Below are 17433 nucleotides of genomic sequence, written 5' to 3'. Positions count from 1 at the left end.
GGCGAGAGTGCTGGCCACTGAGCCAAGGCCGACCCCTCAGATTGTATCACCGCTCTGCCACAACTGAAGCAGGCAGGACTGTTTCCTCCATCAGCATTGTGCGGGACGCCATCGCACCAAAACCTGCGAGAGCTTTGCAGGGTGACACCCGAGGTCGGTTCATCAAAAGGTCACTCAGCCCATCGTGCCCACTCCGGGAGGACCTCTTCAACCAGGAGCCGCATTCTCCCTCTTCAAATACTGATCCAGCTCTCTTTTAAGTGACGTTGGACGGACAAATTCCATGACGCCGCACTCCCCGTGGGGGTGGCCCTTGGGGAGAGCGCGGCTCACAGGCTCTAATACCCGCATTCTCTGCCTCGGGTTCTCTTCAAGCTTTCCACTGGGTGCATGATGAAGGGATGCGGGGGTGGGAGGCACAAGATTGGACCATCTCTATAAAAAAACTGACATGCTTCTCCTACTTGTTAGTGTACATTTTAATAGTCTACTCTTGGCCTCACTATTTCAGCTCCATATTCTTCTTCTCATGTACTGCAGAAGACGTCCATTCCCTTTGTATTTCTGCGTAGGCTGGACCTCATCTTGCTGTTGGGTGTACGATGGTAAGGGCAGCAACGTAATTACACAGGATTATATAGAATATACGGCACAAACAGGCCATTCGGCCCAACCAGTCCATGCCGGCATTTATGCTCCACTTGAGCCTCCTCCCGTCTTTCCTCACCTAACTCTAACCTTCTCCCTCATGTGCTTATCCAGCTTCCCCTTAAATGCATCGACACTATTCGTCTCAACCACTCCCTGTGGCAGCGAGTTCCACATTCTCACCACTCTCTGGGTAAAGAAGTTATGAGTAGCACTAACCAAGAACACAACTTGAGCTGATAGTTTGCTTTCAATTATTTATTAAGACAACAAGCAACGGAAAAGCCATATATTCAAAATATACCCAGAGATTTCCGACGAGGAGAGACACTGGAAAAGGAGATATCAGTGGACACCGATTGCTTACGTTTGGTTGCATCAAACAAACCCCCCAAAAAAAATTCGAAGAGAGTTTTCAAACAGAGAAGCAATAAACGGCAAATGGGGATCCTCCAAGTGAGAATGAGGCCAAGCAGGGTAATGACAGAGCCCTTCCACTGACTGTAGTACAGCCACATGACTGTCATTGTACTCCAGCACCTCACCAATACTGGAATAGAAAAATGGGAAAGCAGAAAGGAGGAAAAAGGTCACATTCATGCACTTTTATGATCAAGATTGCATAGCTCTTAAAGAAATGGTCTTCAGTCTCTCCTTGGTACTGACGCTGTGCTCCGTTTCGCCGCGAGACATGCCAGCCAGTCAAAATCCATCCGCCGCTGAATAACCATTCCAAGCACAGGGAGTAGGACACTGACCCCGGCACAACAACACCCGCGTCTTCCTGCTATAGGTCCACGGAGGCTTTCTTTTTTTCGCATCATTGGGAAGTATGACAAAAAAGGGTGGGGGGGGGGGGTTGGATGGGGAGGGAATAAAGGGTTCAGGTTTTATACATCAGTCCGTGATATATCTACAAAGAGGTATCGCCAAAACTGGCGACTGTGTCTTTTAGGAGGGATGAGGTGGATCTTCTCATCAGTCCATCATTCAATAAACACCCTTGATTGAAAGTTTATACTTTAGACATCAGCAGCAAGCAATTACAAAACAGTGGAGAAATAGAAATGTTTCCTTGCAACCGAGATAAAGGGCAAAGCGCCATTGCCTATCCGGATAGAAAATACTGACATAAAGAGGTTTTAGCCCTAGGAAATTGCCTGTGCTTCCTTTAGTGGATAATATCGGCATCTTTCGCTTTCAGTGTCTGCCTTTGCCTCCAGTGGCAGATTCTGCAATAAACTTCCAAAATGTAAGAAACTTCAAGAGATTGCCAGATGTTCTGGGACATCCATGTCCGGATCAAGTTCCATCGCCACCGGCTACAGGGGCCTCAGAACATCAAATCGCAGGGCTGAGAGGAAGGACGCTCGATTGACCAGCTCTCCAGCCGGGGCCCCTGCTCACTCAGACAGACAAATAGGAGAGTTACGCCGTTCCGTTTCCTCAGCTGAATGGCCTTGCAGCCCAACCACTCGGCAAGCTAGGGTTGCAGAGGTCCGCGGCATCAGAGGGCAGTCAGCCTCAACCTCACGTGTACCCATCTCATTGTGTGCCTGTTCAGTCGCTGCTCGTCAGATACGAATGTGGAAAGTGCTGGAGGAATAAAAGAGACAGAAAATATAACTGAATAAAGCGCTGAAATTTTAAATCACTGTTAGCCTCGATAAATAAACTCCCCCCCCCCATACCCTTCATATGAAAGGGGACCATCATGTTTGGAAAGTTATTGGCACCTTTACAAGTTCCGGTCTGACATCTTCTTGGTCTGTAACTCACTTATGCGGCCTGAGCACCTACTTGTTTCCTAATGGAAGTTGACTCCCAGTACAGCCACCTGTGTGGGAGCAGGACCTGGGAGGACAACAATGAAACTCTCCTGAGATCTGGACCATGTCTTCTGCAAGTACACTCCTTCGAAGATGGGCCGAATTAACACTGGGTGGGGCGCAGTTTGGTTTGAATTGTAAGCAGGCTTTTTTCACAATGGGCAAAACACACTGTACAAAAATAAAGAGCACGCAACCACTCCTTTATCCTAGTCCAGTTTCTTACCATTATGAAAACATTTCAATTTGTCTTTCTTTGGATCCTTATTATGAACACAGCTAGCTTTTGCTAGACACTTTTATTGAGCACATGTGGACTAGGTACAGTATCTGTAGAGGCTTCCATCTTGACTGCTGCCTTGTGGGTAGCCTAGTGCCTCATGGGTAATGTAGTCTTAATATACATACAGCTGGGTAGTGTAGTCTTATACATACAGCTATATACAGCTCTACGGCTCCACCTAGTGTCCACTATAGAATGACATGTTATTGATCATTACATGGACCATGTCTTCTGCAAGTACACTCCTTCGAAGATGGGCCGAATTAACACTGGGTGGGGCGCAGTTTGGTTTGAATTGTAAGCAGGCTTTTTTCACAATGGGCAAAACACACTGTACAAAAATAAAGAGCACGCAACCACTCCTTTATCCGAGTCCAGTTTCTCAGCATTATGAAAACATTTCGATTTGTCTTTCTTTGGATCCAAAGTGGATTACCTCATACTATAGAGTGTTTCTCGCTTAGCTATCTCTCTATCTCTATTTCCAATGGCTTCAGATCGACTACACATATTTGACAAAGACAGGCTGAGAAAAAATTTTAATTAAAAAAATGACCAAAACAAACAAAATTTAAATGTGTTGCTTAAATGGAAAAAGAGTTGCCAATAAAACCTATTTAGAAATAGAAGCCACAGGATGCTTGTATTTGAATTGAGCTCACCCTCGGACCTCTAGACCACGGCATAGGGATATCATTCAGTCCTCATTTTGAAGTCATATATTCTGTCCTTAATTTTGTATATTTAATTACGTAGCAAACTTACAGCAATTTGGGAAGCAGAGAAGTCATTTGGGCATGGGAGGTTGTCTGCAGTATAGACTGAGGAGTTGGGAGGTGCAAAACCAAAATTGCTACAGTGCCACCACTGGCAGGAGGGTGGAATTGCAGTGTGACAAGTTTACATAGGGGTTTCCATTATAAGATGACACAAAAGTGTAGACAAAAAGTGCATGCAGACATAATGGGGGGAATTTAGGCCATCCCAGTATGGGCGGGGGAAGGGCAGGAGGGGTTGAATTGTTAAAAATGGGAATTCCGAGCCCAACCCACTGCGAATGCGCCTACTTCCGGTTTAACTGGGTCAGGTTGGGGGGTTGGAGTAATCTGCTCTTGAAAGGCAGGTCAGTAATTGTAACATGTTAATGAGGCTGCGTGCCTCGGATTTTGGCAGTCATTTGGATTGAACAGCTGCAGGCCGAGTTTCCCAGGGCTCGGGAAACCTGGCAGCTAAAGGGAGGCGAGAACGGCTGGATCCATTATGTAAGTACTTCCAGCACTGCTTGTGGGCCAGGAGGAGCAGGAGGGATTCCCCCACCCCATTAAACTAACCTACTGTGATCTTCAGCCACAGCTCCCTGCGATCACTCCCCCCCACAATCTCTCCCCACAATCTCCCCCCACAATCTCTTCCCCACAATCTCCCCCCACAATCTCCCCCCCACAATCTCCCCCCACAATCTCCCCCCCACAATCTCTCCCCACAATCTCTCCCCACAATCTCTCCCCACAATCTCTCCCCACAATCTCTTCCCCACAATCTCCCCCCACAATCTCCCCCCACAATCTCTTCCCCACAACCTCTCCCCACAATCTCTTCCCCACAATCTCCCCCCACAATCTCTTCCCACAATCTCCCCCCACAATCTCCCCCCACAATCTCTTCCCCACAATCTCCCCCCACAATCTCTCCCCACAATCTCCCCCCACAATCTCCCCCCACAATCTCTCCCCACAATCTCCCCCCACAATCTCCCCCCACAATCTCTCCCCACAATCTCCCCCCACAATCTCTCCCCCACAATCTACCCCCACAATCTTCCCCCACAATCTCCCCCCACAATCTCCCCCCACAATCTCCCCCCACAATCTCTCCTCACAATCTCTCCCCACAATCTCCCCCCACAATCTCTCCCCACAATCTCTCCCCACAATCTCCCCCCACAATCTCCCCCCCGCAATCTCTCCCCCACAATCTCTCCCCACAATCTCCCCCCACAATTCAATTCAATTTTCAATTCAAATCACTTTATTGGCATGACAAGTTACATCTTATGTTGCCAAAGCGTCGGAAAACATTCATGTTTGTTCACAAAAATACAGATCTATCCATACAGTGTATAAACAGATATATCCCTGAGTGTATAAATATACTTTCATATAATTTATATATACTCTTATCTTATCTTTAGTGGTTGTCCCTCTGTTTATGGCAAGCTGTAACATAGTGTGCCGCTAGTGTTACGCAATTTCTCTCTTCCCCTAGTAGGTATGGGAGTTTTTGGTCGTCATTCAAATTTCTGAATTCCGGGCATATTTTTGTAAATTTTGGGTAGAAATTCTCCCTTATGCCCTGATATTTTCTACAAGCTGTGAGGACGTGCATCTCTGTCTCCACCATTCCCTGACTGCAGTGAGAGCATATCCTGTCCTCTCTTGGTAGCCGGGTCTGCCTGTGTCTACCTTTTTCGATCGCCAGGCTATGTTCACTAAGTCTGTACATTGTCAAGATTTTTCTCAGTTTGCTGTCCTTTACCATGGTCAGGTAATCAGCTATGTTGTATTGTCTGTTTAGGGCCAAGTAGCAATTGAGTTTGCTTTGGGTTTTTGTTGTTTCTGCCCAATATGTCAGATATTTTTCCTTTTGCTTAGCGATGATTGTGTTGGGTCGAATTCTTTGTGTTACGCTGTCACTGTCCTGGGGCTGGTTATTGTTAGTAGTGTTAGTAGTTACTTCACTGAGTCCCAGGACTAGTTGACTGAGGGTATTCTTCTTTATGGTCATCTCTTGGCATTTCAGGGCGTCGTAGTGATAGCATTGGGGGTTGCTCATTTCTAGGTGTTTCCAAAATTTGGTGGCTCTTTTTTGGATAGTGATTATTAATGGATATTGGCCTAGTTCTGCCCTGCATGCATTGTTTACTGTTTTCCTTTGAGTCCGGAGGATACTTTTACAGAATTCTGCATGTAGGATCTCAATTGGGTGTTTGTCCCATTTTGCAAATTCTTGTTGTGTTAGTGGTCCCCACACCTCACTGCCATAGAGTGCAATTGGTTCAATTACTGATTTGAAAATTTTGAGCCAAATGCTAATTGGGATTTCTATTTGGATTGATTTTTTAATGGCATAGAAAGCCCTTCTTGCTTTCTCTTTCAGTTCATTCACAGCCAGTTTGAAGTTTCCCGTAGAACTGATTTTTAAGCCCAAGTATGTGTAGTTAGTGGTTTGTTCAATTTTGGTTGTTCCTACTGTGAAATTTATTTTGGGTCCCTGATGTCTGGATCTTTGCTGGAACACAAGGACTTTGGTTTTTTGGGGATTTATTGTCAGGGCCCAAGTCTGGCAGTACGACTCCAGCAGATCCAGGTTCTGCTGTAGACCCTCCTTAGTTGGTGACAGCAGAACCAGGTCGTCTGCATAGAGGAGGAATTTAACCTTGGATTCATATAGGGTGAGGCCGGGTGCTGTAGATTGTTCAAGTAGTTTTGCCAATTCATTTATGTAAATATTAAAGAGTGTCGGTGAGATTGGCGAGCCCTGCGTCACCCCCTGCCCCTGTGGGAAGTATTTTGTTTGTTTGTCTCCAATTTTAACTGCACATTTGTTGTTTGTATACATTGATTTAATTACATCATATGTTTTTCCCCCTAACCCGCTTTCGATAAGTTTCAGGAATAAACCGTCATGCCAGATGGAGTCGAAAGCCTTCTGGAAATCTATAAAACATGCGTAGATTTTGCTTTTGTTATGGTGAACGTGTTTGTCAATTAGGGTCTGTAGGGTGAAGATATGATCTGATGTTCTATAGTTTGGCAGGAATCCAATTTGGCTTTTATTCAAGACATTGTGCTCCTCAAGGAAGTTTATAAGTCTTTTGTTTATGATGCTACAGAATACCTTCCCCAGGTTACTGTTTACACAGATGCCTCGATAGTTATTTGGGTCGACTTTGTCCCCACTTTTGTATATGGGCGTTATGAGTCCTTTGTTCCAGGTATCAGGAAAGTAACCGACACTCAGAACCAAGTTGAAGAGTTTTAGGATCGCCAGTTTCATTTTATCGTCTGTGTGTTTAATCATCTCGTTTAGTATGCCGTCTGTCCCGCAAGCTTTTCCTGGTCGCAGGTCCTTGAGTTTTTCAAAAAGTTCTTTTTCTGTTATTATGGAGTCTAGCGGGTTTTGGTTATCTTTTATGGCCATTTCGAGCTTTTCCAGTTTTTTGCATATTTGGTGTTGCTCTGGCCTTAGTGTGTTTTTCTGGTATAATTTTTCAAAGTGGTTTTCCCATGTGTCCCCATTTTGAATGGCCAATTCGTCGTGTTGTTTTTTGTGTATTGTATTCCAGTTGTCCCAGAAACAATTGGAATCAATGGATTCCTCAATGGAGCTGAGTGTGTTCTTAATATATTGCTCTTTTTTGGTTCTGAGTGTGTTTCTGTATTGTGTTAGTGTCTGGCAATAAGTAAGGCGTAATTCCTCGTTTTCTGGATGTCTGTGTTTTTGGTTTGATATTTTTCTAAGTTTTTTCCTCATGTTATGGCAATCTGGGTCAAACCATTTTTCATAGTTTTTTGTTTTGGGTTTGTTCTTGCGAGCTTTCAAGTTTGACCTTGTTGCCAAATTATCAAAAATATTGTTTAGGTTATTCACTGCCCGGTTTACGCCTTCTTTATTGTGAGTGTATATGTTATCCAGAAAGGTGTCCAAGAGAGCTTGAGTTGATTCATTGCTAATTGCTTTCTGGTATTTTTCCGTGTCGTTTTTGGCCCACCTGTACGATTTTTTGGTGTTGTACAGTTTACTGGGTTGTGTTTCTATGTTGTTTGTTTCTGTTTTTTTAAGATACATAGTAATTTGACTGTGATCTGACAGTGTTGTTTGTGGTTTGACTGTGAATGCTCTGAAAGAGGATGGGTCCAAATCTGTAATCATATAGTCTACGGTGCTGCAGCCAAGAGGTGAGCAATAGGTCAATCTTCCTAGGAGGTCTCCTATGAACCTACCATTGACAATGTACAGACCCAGGCTTCGACAGAGCTGTAGGAGCTGTTTTCCGTTGGTATTTGTCTGCTTGTCGCAGTTATGCCTGTATGGAAGGGAAGGGATATCGAAGTGGTTATTCCCGAATACGTAATTGTTTCCCTGATTATTGGTGAAGTCTGGTTCTTCGCCAGTTCTTGAATTGAGGTCCCCACAGATCAACACGTTCCCCTGGGCCTGGTATTGGATAATTTCCCCCTCTATGTTGGAGAAGGTGTCCTCTTTAAAGTACGGGGATTCCATTGGGGGGATATAAAGTGCGCAATCCCCCACAATCTCCCCCCACAATCTCCCCCACAATCTCCTCCCACAATCTCTCCCCACAATCTCCCCCCACAATCTCCCCCCACAATCTCCCCCCCACAATCTCCCCCCCACAATCACCCCCCACAATCTCCCCCACAATCTCTCCCCACAATCTCTCCCCACAATCTCTCCCCACAATCTCCCCCCACAATCTCCCCCACCCCACAATCTCTCCCCACAATTTCCCCCCACAATCTCCCCCCACAATCTCCCCCACAATCTCCCCCCACAATCTCTCCCCACAATCTCTCCCCCCACAATCTCTCCCCACAATCTCTCCCCACTATCTCTCCCCTTTGCAATTTCCATGATTCTATAAATAATTTATTTTGTTTCTGCTTTGATGTGATTGAGGAGTATTTTTGTCATGACTACTGAAAGTTAGGGTGTCGCATAGACTCCAGTATCTGCTTCAGAGCCGTCAGGTTCACTATCTTTGTCTGTGTCACTATCGGAGCACGGGAGCGAGCCTTTGGCTCAGTGGCAAGATTCCCGCCTCGGAGTCCGGGGGTGCAGGGTTTGATCCTCGCTCCAGCCAGTCCTGGCGAGTGGAGATCCTGGATTCTGGGTTGACATCCAGTGGGATACTCGCGTCTGGTGGGTGTGGGCGACCCTCTGCCCACCCCTGCCCCTCACCCTCATCGTATGGGCGGTGCAATCCCATAAAAGCCCCTCACCTCCCACACAGGACTGTGTCGGCTGGTGTAACAATGGTGTTACGAGTGTTGAGGAGCCTGTCAGACTGTTAATCAACCAGCGAATCCCTCACAATACGCGCCAAGGCAAGAGTGTGGAGATATGAAAACAATGTTGTGCCAGAGCTGGCCATTTCCTTGTCAGTGAAACTATTACAGGCCAATTTGGGGCAGGGTTTAGCAGCAATTTCTGAAATGATTTACAAAGCAATTCCCGACAAGACCAATGCGTGCACCTTGCAGAGCGGATTAGTGAGTGAGTGCCAAGTCACGCTGCTAATGCCACCATTAAGCTAGTCAGAGGCTCCAGAGTCATCATTCCAGCATGTTAGAAGGAAATGGCTTGGAGCCATAGAGGAATCGAAAGCAAGTGGAAACCCCTTGCTGCTTACAGCAGTGTCCACAGTGACAGTCATTGCCCTCTACTCAAGGAGCCTGTTTAACATACAGCAGGCATTCAAAGAAAGAACTTACATTTATAAAGTGCTTTACAGCCAATGAAATACTTTTGAAGTGGAGTCACTGTTGTAATGTGGGAAGTGCGGCAGCCAATTTGCGCACAGCAAGCTCCCACAAACAGCGATGTGATAATGACCAGATTATCTGTTTTAGTGATGTTGGTTGAGGGATAAATATTGGCCCCAGAACACCGGGGAGAACTCCCCTGCTCTTCTTCAAACAGTGCCATGGGATCTTTTACATCCACCTGAGAGAGCAGACGGGGCCTCAGTTTAATATCTCATCCAAAAGACGGCACCTCTGACAGTGCAGCACCTCCCTCAGCACTGCACTGGAGTGTCAGTCTAGATTCTGTGCTCAAGTCTCTGGAGTAGAGACTTGAACCCACAACCGTCTGATGCAGAAGCAAGAGTGGGACCCACGGAGCCACAGCTGACACATGCTGTTTTATACGCAGCATTCCGCGGGACAATGATTTAGGGCCGTATTGTGAATGTGCAGAATCTTAAGAGTTAAGGTAAAAAAGGCCGTTCGGAACAGCTCTTAAAAAAAACCAGTACTTCACTGATATTTTTAAGTTATTGATGCCATTTTTAAGTTGTGCTATTTTAGTTTTTTTTATCTTTTCCCTCCAAAAAAGGGAAAGATTGGAAGAATTTTATGGTGCAATCAGAAAGGGTTAATTAATAACCTTGCAATAAAGGGGCCTTTAGGGAAGAGTGACCATAATTTGAAAGAATTTTATATTGAGTTTGAACGTGATTTAGTTAAATCGGAAACTAGGGTCTTAAATCTAAACAAAGTAAATTACGTAGGTATGAGGGGCGAGTTGGCTAAGATTGGGAAATTACATTAAAAGGTATGATGGTAGACAAGCAATGGCTAGCATTTAAAGAATTAATACATAATTTACAACAAATATACATTCCTTTAAGGCACAAAAACCCCACAGGAAAAGTGGTCCAACCGTGGCTAACAAGAGAAGTTAAAGATAGTATTAGATCAAAGGAAGAGGCTTATAACGTTGCCAAAAAGAGTAGTAAGCCTGAGGATTGGGAGGATTTTAGAATTCAGCAAAGGAGGACCAAGAAATTAATTAAAAAAGGGAAAATAGAATGAGAGTGAACTAGCGAGAGACATAAAATCAGACTGTAAAAGCTTCTATAGGAATGTAAAAAGGAAAAGATTAGCAAAAGCAAATGTGGGTCCCTTACAGGCTGAGACAGGAGAAATTATAATGGAGAATAAGGAAATGGCAGAGAAATTAAACAAATACTTTGTGTCTGTCTTCACGGAAGAAGACGCAAAAAACCTTCCGGAATAGTGGAGAACCAAGGCTCCAGCGAGAATGAGGAACTGAAAGAAATTAGTATAAGTAAAAAAATAGTCCTGGAGAAATTAATGGGATAGTGGATGCATTGGTTGTCATTTTCCAAAATTCCATAGATTCTAGAATGGTTCCCACGGATTGGAAGGTAGCAAATGTAACCCCACTATTTAAGAAAGGAGGGAGAGAGAAAACGGGGAACTACAGACCAGTTAGCCTGACATCAGTAGTAGGGAAAATGCTAGAATCTATTATTAAGGACGTGGTAACAGGGCACTTAGAAAATAATAATAGGATTGGGCAGAGTCACCACGGATTTATGAAAGGGAAATCGTGTTTGACGAATCTGTTAAGAGTTTTTTGAGATTGTAACTAACAGAATAGATAAGGGGGAACCAGTGGATGTGGTGTATTTGGATTTTCAGAAGGCATTCAATAAGGTGCCACACAAGAGGTTATTAAACAAAATTAGGGCTCATGGGATTGGGGGTAATATACTAGCATGGATTGAGGATTGGTTAACGGACAGAAAACAGAGAGTAGGAAGACACAAGTCATTTTCGGGTTGGCAGGCTGTAACTAGTGGGGTACAGCAAGGATCAGTGCTTGGGCCTCAGCTATTCACAATCTACATCAATGATTTGGAAGAGGGGACCAAATGTAATATATCCAAGTTTGCTGATGATACAAAGCTGGGCGGGAATGTAAGGTGTGAGGAGGATGCAAAGAGGCTTCTGGGGGATATAGACAGGCTAAGTGAGTGGGCAAGAACATGGCCAATGGAATACAATGTGGAGAAATGTGAAGTTATCCACTTTGGTAGGAAAAATAGAAAAGCAGAGTATTTTTTAATGGTGAGCGATTGGGAAATGTTGGTGTTCAGAGAGACCTGGGTGTCCTTGTACACGAATCACTGAAAGTTAACATGCAGATACAGCAAGTAATTAGGAAAGTAAATGGTATGTTGGCCTTTATTACAAGAGGATTTGAGTATAAGAGTAAAGATGTCCCTGTTGAGACCACGCCTGGAGTATTGTGTACAGTTTTGGTCTCCTTACCTAAGGAAGGATATACTTGCCATAGAGGTGGTGCAACGAAGGTTCACCAGACTGATTCCTGGGATGGGGGGATTGTCCTATGAGGAGAGATTGAGTAGCCTAGGCCTATATTCTCTAGAGTTTAGAAGAATGAGAGGTGATCTCATTGAAACATACAAAATTCTTACAGGGCTTGACAGGGCAGATGCAGGGAGGATGTTTCCCCTGGCTGGGGAGTCTAGAACCAGCGGTCACAGTCTCAGAATAAGGGGTCGGCCATTTAGGACTGAGATGATGAGAAATGTCTTCACTCAGAGGGAGGTGAATCTTTGGAATTCTCTACCCCAGAGGGCTGTGGAGGCTCAGTCATTGAGTATATTCAAGACAGAGATCGATATATTTTTGAATATTAAGGGAATCAAGGGATATGGGGATAGTGCAGGAAAGTGGAGATGAGGTAGAAAATCAGCCATGATCTTATTGAATGGTGGAGCAGGCTCGAAGGGCCAAATGGCCGACTCCTGCTCCTATTTCTTATATACTTATGTTCTTATATTTCACTCACCTCCCTGAACCATATCCCAAAAGCACATTGGCAGCCATTAGTTCCGAGTTATTTTCTTATTCTCTTACTTTCGGGGAGCTCAGTGTTATCAAATCATGCAAATTATCATGAAATTATCAACGTTATAGAAGATATCTTGCATGGGCTGGGCGTTATCAGTTTTTTTTGTATTATCTGAAAAGTCTAGACATACTGGCCTGGATTGTCTAACACAATTTTTGCCCCAAATTGGTTGGGATAGCAGGGGAAACTGCGGGCAAAATTGGACGGTGAAGCTGATCGTCATCTGCCTGCCCTGACCCTAAAGCGCCCTCCCTCCCTCCATTTTGGCTCGATTCCTTACCAGTTAAAGGCCTTGTGTCAATTTGTTGCATTTCCTGTGGTCCTGTGGATTCTTTAAAGATCCCTCCTGCCTCTACAGTCACGGTCCTGCTGCAGCAGCACTTGGAGCTTGCTGGGGCCACTGGTGAGGTCCCCACGGGGCGTCCGCTCCGCCCAGGTAATGAACTTTGATCCAGGAAACTGGGCAGGGGTCATAGTGGGGTCGAGGCAGAAAGCAGTTTTCCCAGCCTGACTCTAAGTGGTGGATTAAGGAAAATCCAGCCCATTTTATCTTCCCTTTAGAACTACAGCAATTGAAGCAGTAAATAATATTTATTTGATAATAGAGATCATTGTACATTTATGAATGGATCAATCATATATTTATAAATGGGCCAATGTGCATTTATGAATACACAGGATTACATTGGATATACGGCACAGAAACAGGCCATTCGGCCCAACCAGTCCATGCCGGCGTTTATGCTCCACTCGAGCCTCCTCCCGTCTTTCCTCATCTAAATCTATCAGCATAACCCTCTATTCCCTTCTCCCTCATGTGCTTATCTAACCGCCTCTTAAATGCATCTATACTATTCGCTTCAACCACTCCCTGTGGTAGCGAGTTCCACATTCTCACCACTCTTTGGGTAAAGAAGTTTCTTCTGAATTCCCTATTGGATTTCTTGGTGACTATCTTATATTGATGGCCTCAGTTATGCTCTTCCCCACAGGTGGAAACATTCTCTCTGTATCCACTCGATCAAAACCTTTCATAATTTTAAAGACCCCTCAGCCTTCTTTTTTCAAGTGAAAAGAGACCCACCCTGTTCATCCTTTCCTGATATGTATACCCTTGCATTTCTGGTATCATCCTTGTAACTCTTCTCTGCACCCTCTCCAGTGCCTCTATATCCTTTTTATAATATGGCAACCAGAATTGTTCGCAGTAGTCCAAGTGTGGTCTAACCAAGGTTCGATACAAGTTTAGCATAACTTCCCTACTTTTCAAATCTGTCCCTCTAGAAATAAACCCTAGTGCTTGGTTTGCTTTTTTATGGCCTTGTTAACCTGTGTCGCTACTTATAGTGATTTGTGTATTTGTACTCCGAAATCCCTTTGCTCCTCTACCCCACCAAGGCTCACACCCACTGTAGGGATTTCGCAATAATTTTGAGATTTCCTACAGTTCCGAAGATTGATTTTTTGATTAAAGAATACCTGGGTAACATACCTTTAAAAATCCAGGGATCAAAATGGCCGTCAGACCGCGTGGCAGAAGACAAGGGACATTGAAAAAGGCAGCTTGTGTGTGTGACTGTGAAAAAGGGGTAATCAAAGATGGCTGCCCGATGTCTTGTCAGGACACAGACTGTGAACATATGAAAAGGGAAGATCAAAGATGGCTGACAAAGGATTTAGAAAAAATCCCAGCCCTGATGTAATGGAGCAGTCAAACTGCCAATCAAGGCAGTTCAGGGAGTTCCCCTCCCTGCAGAGGCAATGACAGAAACTGCTACTATGTTTACACAAAGGATTAACCACTTGAGACTGCAGTTTCAGTTTGACCACAGGACAATGACTTTGTTTACATTAACCTCCAAGGCTGTTTACTCAAGCAATTAAGGAAATGGACATGCTTTTTTTCAAACCAAGACAGCTCCATTCAAACCCAGTACGATGAATGGGAAAACATTCACAAACCCATCACGATAAATGGGTAATTCATCCAAACCCATCACAGACAATGGGGACAGTTTGGATCCCTTTTGTTCAGCCCAGATGCATCTGGATTTGGGCGGGAAGGTTTCGGCCCCAAATGGGGTATAAAAGATAGCTTCTCAGAAGCCATTTCTCTCTCTGTGGCCTCGCCTCTGTGCCCTCTACAACGTGGGAGCCTGCCTAAAGGAGTGGAATACCAGCAGTTTACTTTTAAAATACTGGGGTGTTTTTACTTCGGGGCAGTGAAGATCAAAGATCGCAGGGCACGGGGCAGGCGTTCATTGGTGAGCATATATTTTTCTGGCCCATTACAAGGCAACTTAGAATAGGTATAGGGGTGGGAATTAAGGGGAATTTTGCTAGAACTGTAACTTTAGTTGATTTTCCCTCGTTGTGTCCGTTTTTCTCCTCCCTTATTTAAGTAACAGTGTTGCACTAGCAGAGAAGTGTTGTAGTGAACACTGAGTTCTGTATTGAAAGTGCTATTAAAAAGGGTGTTGCACTAAGCAGAGAAGTGCTGTAGTGAACACTAAGTAGCTGTATTAAAAGTGCTGTATTTAAATAAAAGTGTTGCACTAAGCAGGGAAGTGTTGCAGTGAACATTAAGTGATCTGTAAGAAGTAAAGTGCTGTATTTGAGTAACAGTGTTGCGCTAAGCAGAAAGGTGCTTCAGTGGACACTAAGTAGCTGTATTAAAGTGCTGTTTTTAAGTAAAAGCCACTAAGCAGAGGTGCTGTAGTGAACAAGGTGTACTGTGTTAAAGAGAAGTGCGGTACCAGGCATAGGTGTGCTGTATCGATTATTATTTTAAGTTGTTTCTTTCTTTTTGTTTCAATAAATACTGGTCTGTTTTGCACCCAAACCACGAGTCACGTTTTTCTGTCTACATCGCTACTGAATAAGTCCGGCGGTCAGAACCAGGAATAGGGGAGCGCTTCGAAACCGCACGGGGGTCCCTGGAGCAGCTCAGAGGCTTCTGACTGGCCAGAGACAATAACCATAACCCCAACCCTGCTTGTTTAATTCCTACACCTCCAAGTAATAAGTGACCTCCTTATTCTTCCTACCAAAATGTAATACCTCACATTTATCTGTGTTGAATTTCATTTGCCAATTATGTACCCATTATGCAAGTTTCTTAATGTCCTCCTGTAATGTCCTCCTGAGTGAGTGCAGCTCCAACAACACTCAAGAAGCTCGACACCATTCAGGATAAAGCAGCCCGCTTGATTGGCACTCCATCCACCACCTTCAACATTCACTCCCTCCACCACCGGCGCACTGTGGCTGCAGTGTATACCATCTACAAGATGCACTGCAGCAACTCGCCAAAGCTCCTTCAACAGCACCTCCCAAACCCGCGACCTCTACCACTTAGAAGGACAAGGGCAGCAGACGCATGGGAACATCACCACCTACAAGTTCCCCTCCAAGCCACAATTTACATTTATATAACGCCATTAACATAAAATAAGCCCCAAAGCACTTTACAAACAACAAAAATGGGTAAAAGGATTAATGGAGGTGGAAGATTTAGGAGAAGTATCCAATAACCTGGTCCAGTCGTTGGATTTTGGGAAGCTTTGTAATGATGGTGAGATGGAGAGGTCTATGGAGGGAGTGCCAGAGCTGGGCCAAGGTGGGGTGAAGGCACTGCCACCAGTGGTGGGACAAAGGGAGCGTCTGGCACACGAGAGGCCTGGTTTGGAGGACTGAAGGATGTGGGAGGGGATAAAAGGCTGAAGGAGGATGCAGAGATAGGGTGGGGCAAGGTCAAGCAGAGATAGGGTGGGGCAAGGTCAAGGCGAGATAGGGTGGGGTAAGGTCAAGGAGAGATAGGGTGGGGCAAGGTCAAGGAGGGATAGGGTGGGGTAAGGTCAAGGAGAGATAGGGTGCGGCAAGGTCAAGGAGCGATAGGGTGGGGCAAGGTCAAGGAGGGATAGGGTGGGGCAAGGTCAAGGAGGGATAGGGTGGGGCATGGTCAAGGAGGGATAGGGTGGGGCAAGGTCAAGGAGGGATAGGGTGGGGCAAGGTCAAGGAGAGATAGGGTGGGGCAAGGTCAAGGAGAGATAGGGTGGGGCAAGGTCAAGGCGAGATAGGGTGGGGCAAGGTCAAGGAGAGATAGGGTGAGGCAAGGTCAAGGCGAGATAGGGTGGGGCAAGGTCAAGGAGAGATAGGGTGGGGTAAGGTCAAGCAGAGATAGGGTGGGGGAAGGTCAAGGAGAGATAGGGTGGGGCAAGGTCAAGGAGAGATAGGGTGGAGTAAGGTCAAGGAGAGATAGGGTGGGGTAAGGTCAAGGCGAGATAGGGTGGGGCAAGGTCAAGGAGAGATAGGGTGGGGCAAGGTCAAGGAGGGATAGGGTGGGGTAAGGTCAAGGAGGGATAGGGTGGGGCAAGGTCAAGGCGAGATAGGGTGGGGCATGGTCAAGTAGGGATAGGGTGGGGCAAGGTCAAGGAGGGATAGGGTGGGGCAAGGTCAAGGAGAGATAGGGTGGGGTAAGGTCAAGGAGAGATAGGGTGGGGCAAGGTCAAGGAGAGACAGGGTGTGGCAAGGTCAAGGAGGGATAGGGTGGGGTAAGGTCAAGGAAAGATAGGGTGGGGTAAGGTCAAGGAGAGAGAGGGTGGGGCATGGTCAAGGAGGGATAGGGTGGGTCAAGGTCAAGGAGAGATGGGTGGGGCAAGGTCAAGGAGAGATAGGGTGGGGCAAGGTCAAGGAGAGATAGGGTGGGGCAAGGTCAAGGAGGGATAGGGTAGGGTAAGGTCAAGGAGAGATAGGGTGGGGTAAGGTCAAGGAGAGAGAGGGTGGGGCAAGGTCAAGCAGAGATAGGGTGGGGCAAGGTCAAGCAGAGATAGGGTGGGGCAAAACTGAGGGAGAGAGGGTGGGGCATGGTCAAGGAGAGATAGGGTGGGGCAAGGTCAAGGAGGGATAGGGTGGGGCAAGGTCAAGGAGAGATAGAGTGGGGTAAGGTCAAGGAGAGAGAGGGTGGGGCATGGTCAAGGAGAGAGAGGGTGGGGCATGATCAAGGAGGGATAGGGTGGGGTAAGGTCAAGGAGAGAGAGGATGGGGCATGGTCAAGGAGAGATAGGGTGGGGCAAGGTCAAGGAGGGATAGGGTGGGGTAAGGTCAAGGAGAGATAGGGTGGGGTAAGGTCAAGGAGAGAGAGGGTGGGGCAAGGTCAAGGAGAGATAGGGTGGGGCAAAA

At 45.8% G+C, this 17433-nt stretch overlaps 1 protein-coding gene across 1 annotated transcript in view; it reads right to left on the bottom strand.

Moving 5' to 3' along the window:
• Positions 1-897: 897 nt before the first annotated feature.
• The window catches only part of cib2 (calcium and integrin binding family member 2), a 126533-nt gene continuing 109997 nt past the window's right edge, over positions 898-17433 (bottom strand). The window contains exon 4 of the mRNA XM_085972036.1: positions 898-2244. Within this exon, the coding sequence (XP_085828162.1) occupies positions 2223-2244 (22 nt within the window). The 3' untranslated portion in view covers positions 898-2222. The remainder of the gene's footprint in view (positions 2245-17433) is intronic.

The sequence above is a fragment of the Somniosus microcephalus genome, chromosome 32, assembly GCF_052327205.1.
Source record: "Somniosus microcephalus isolate GS21.2 chromosome 32, FLI_Smic_1.0, whole genome shotgun sequence".
NCBI lineage: Eukaryota > Metazoa > Chordata > Chondrichthyes > Squaliformes > Somniosidae > Somniosus > Somniosus microcephalus.
The sequence above is the reverse complement of the archived record's forward strand: the minus strand, read 5'-3'. Positions and strand labels throughout refer to the sequence as shown.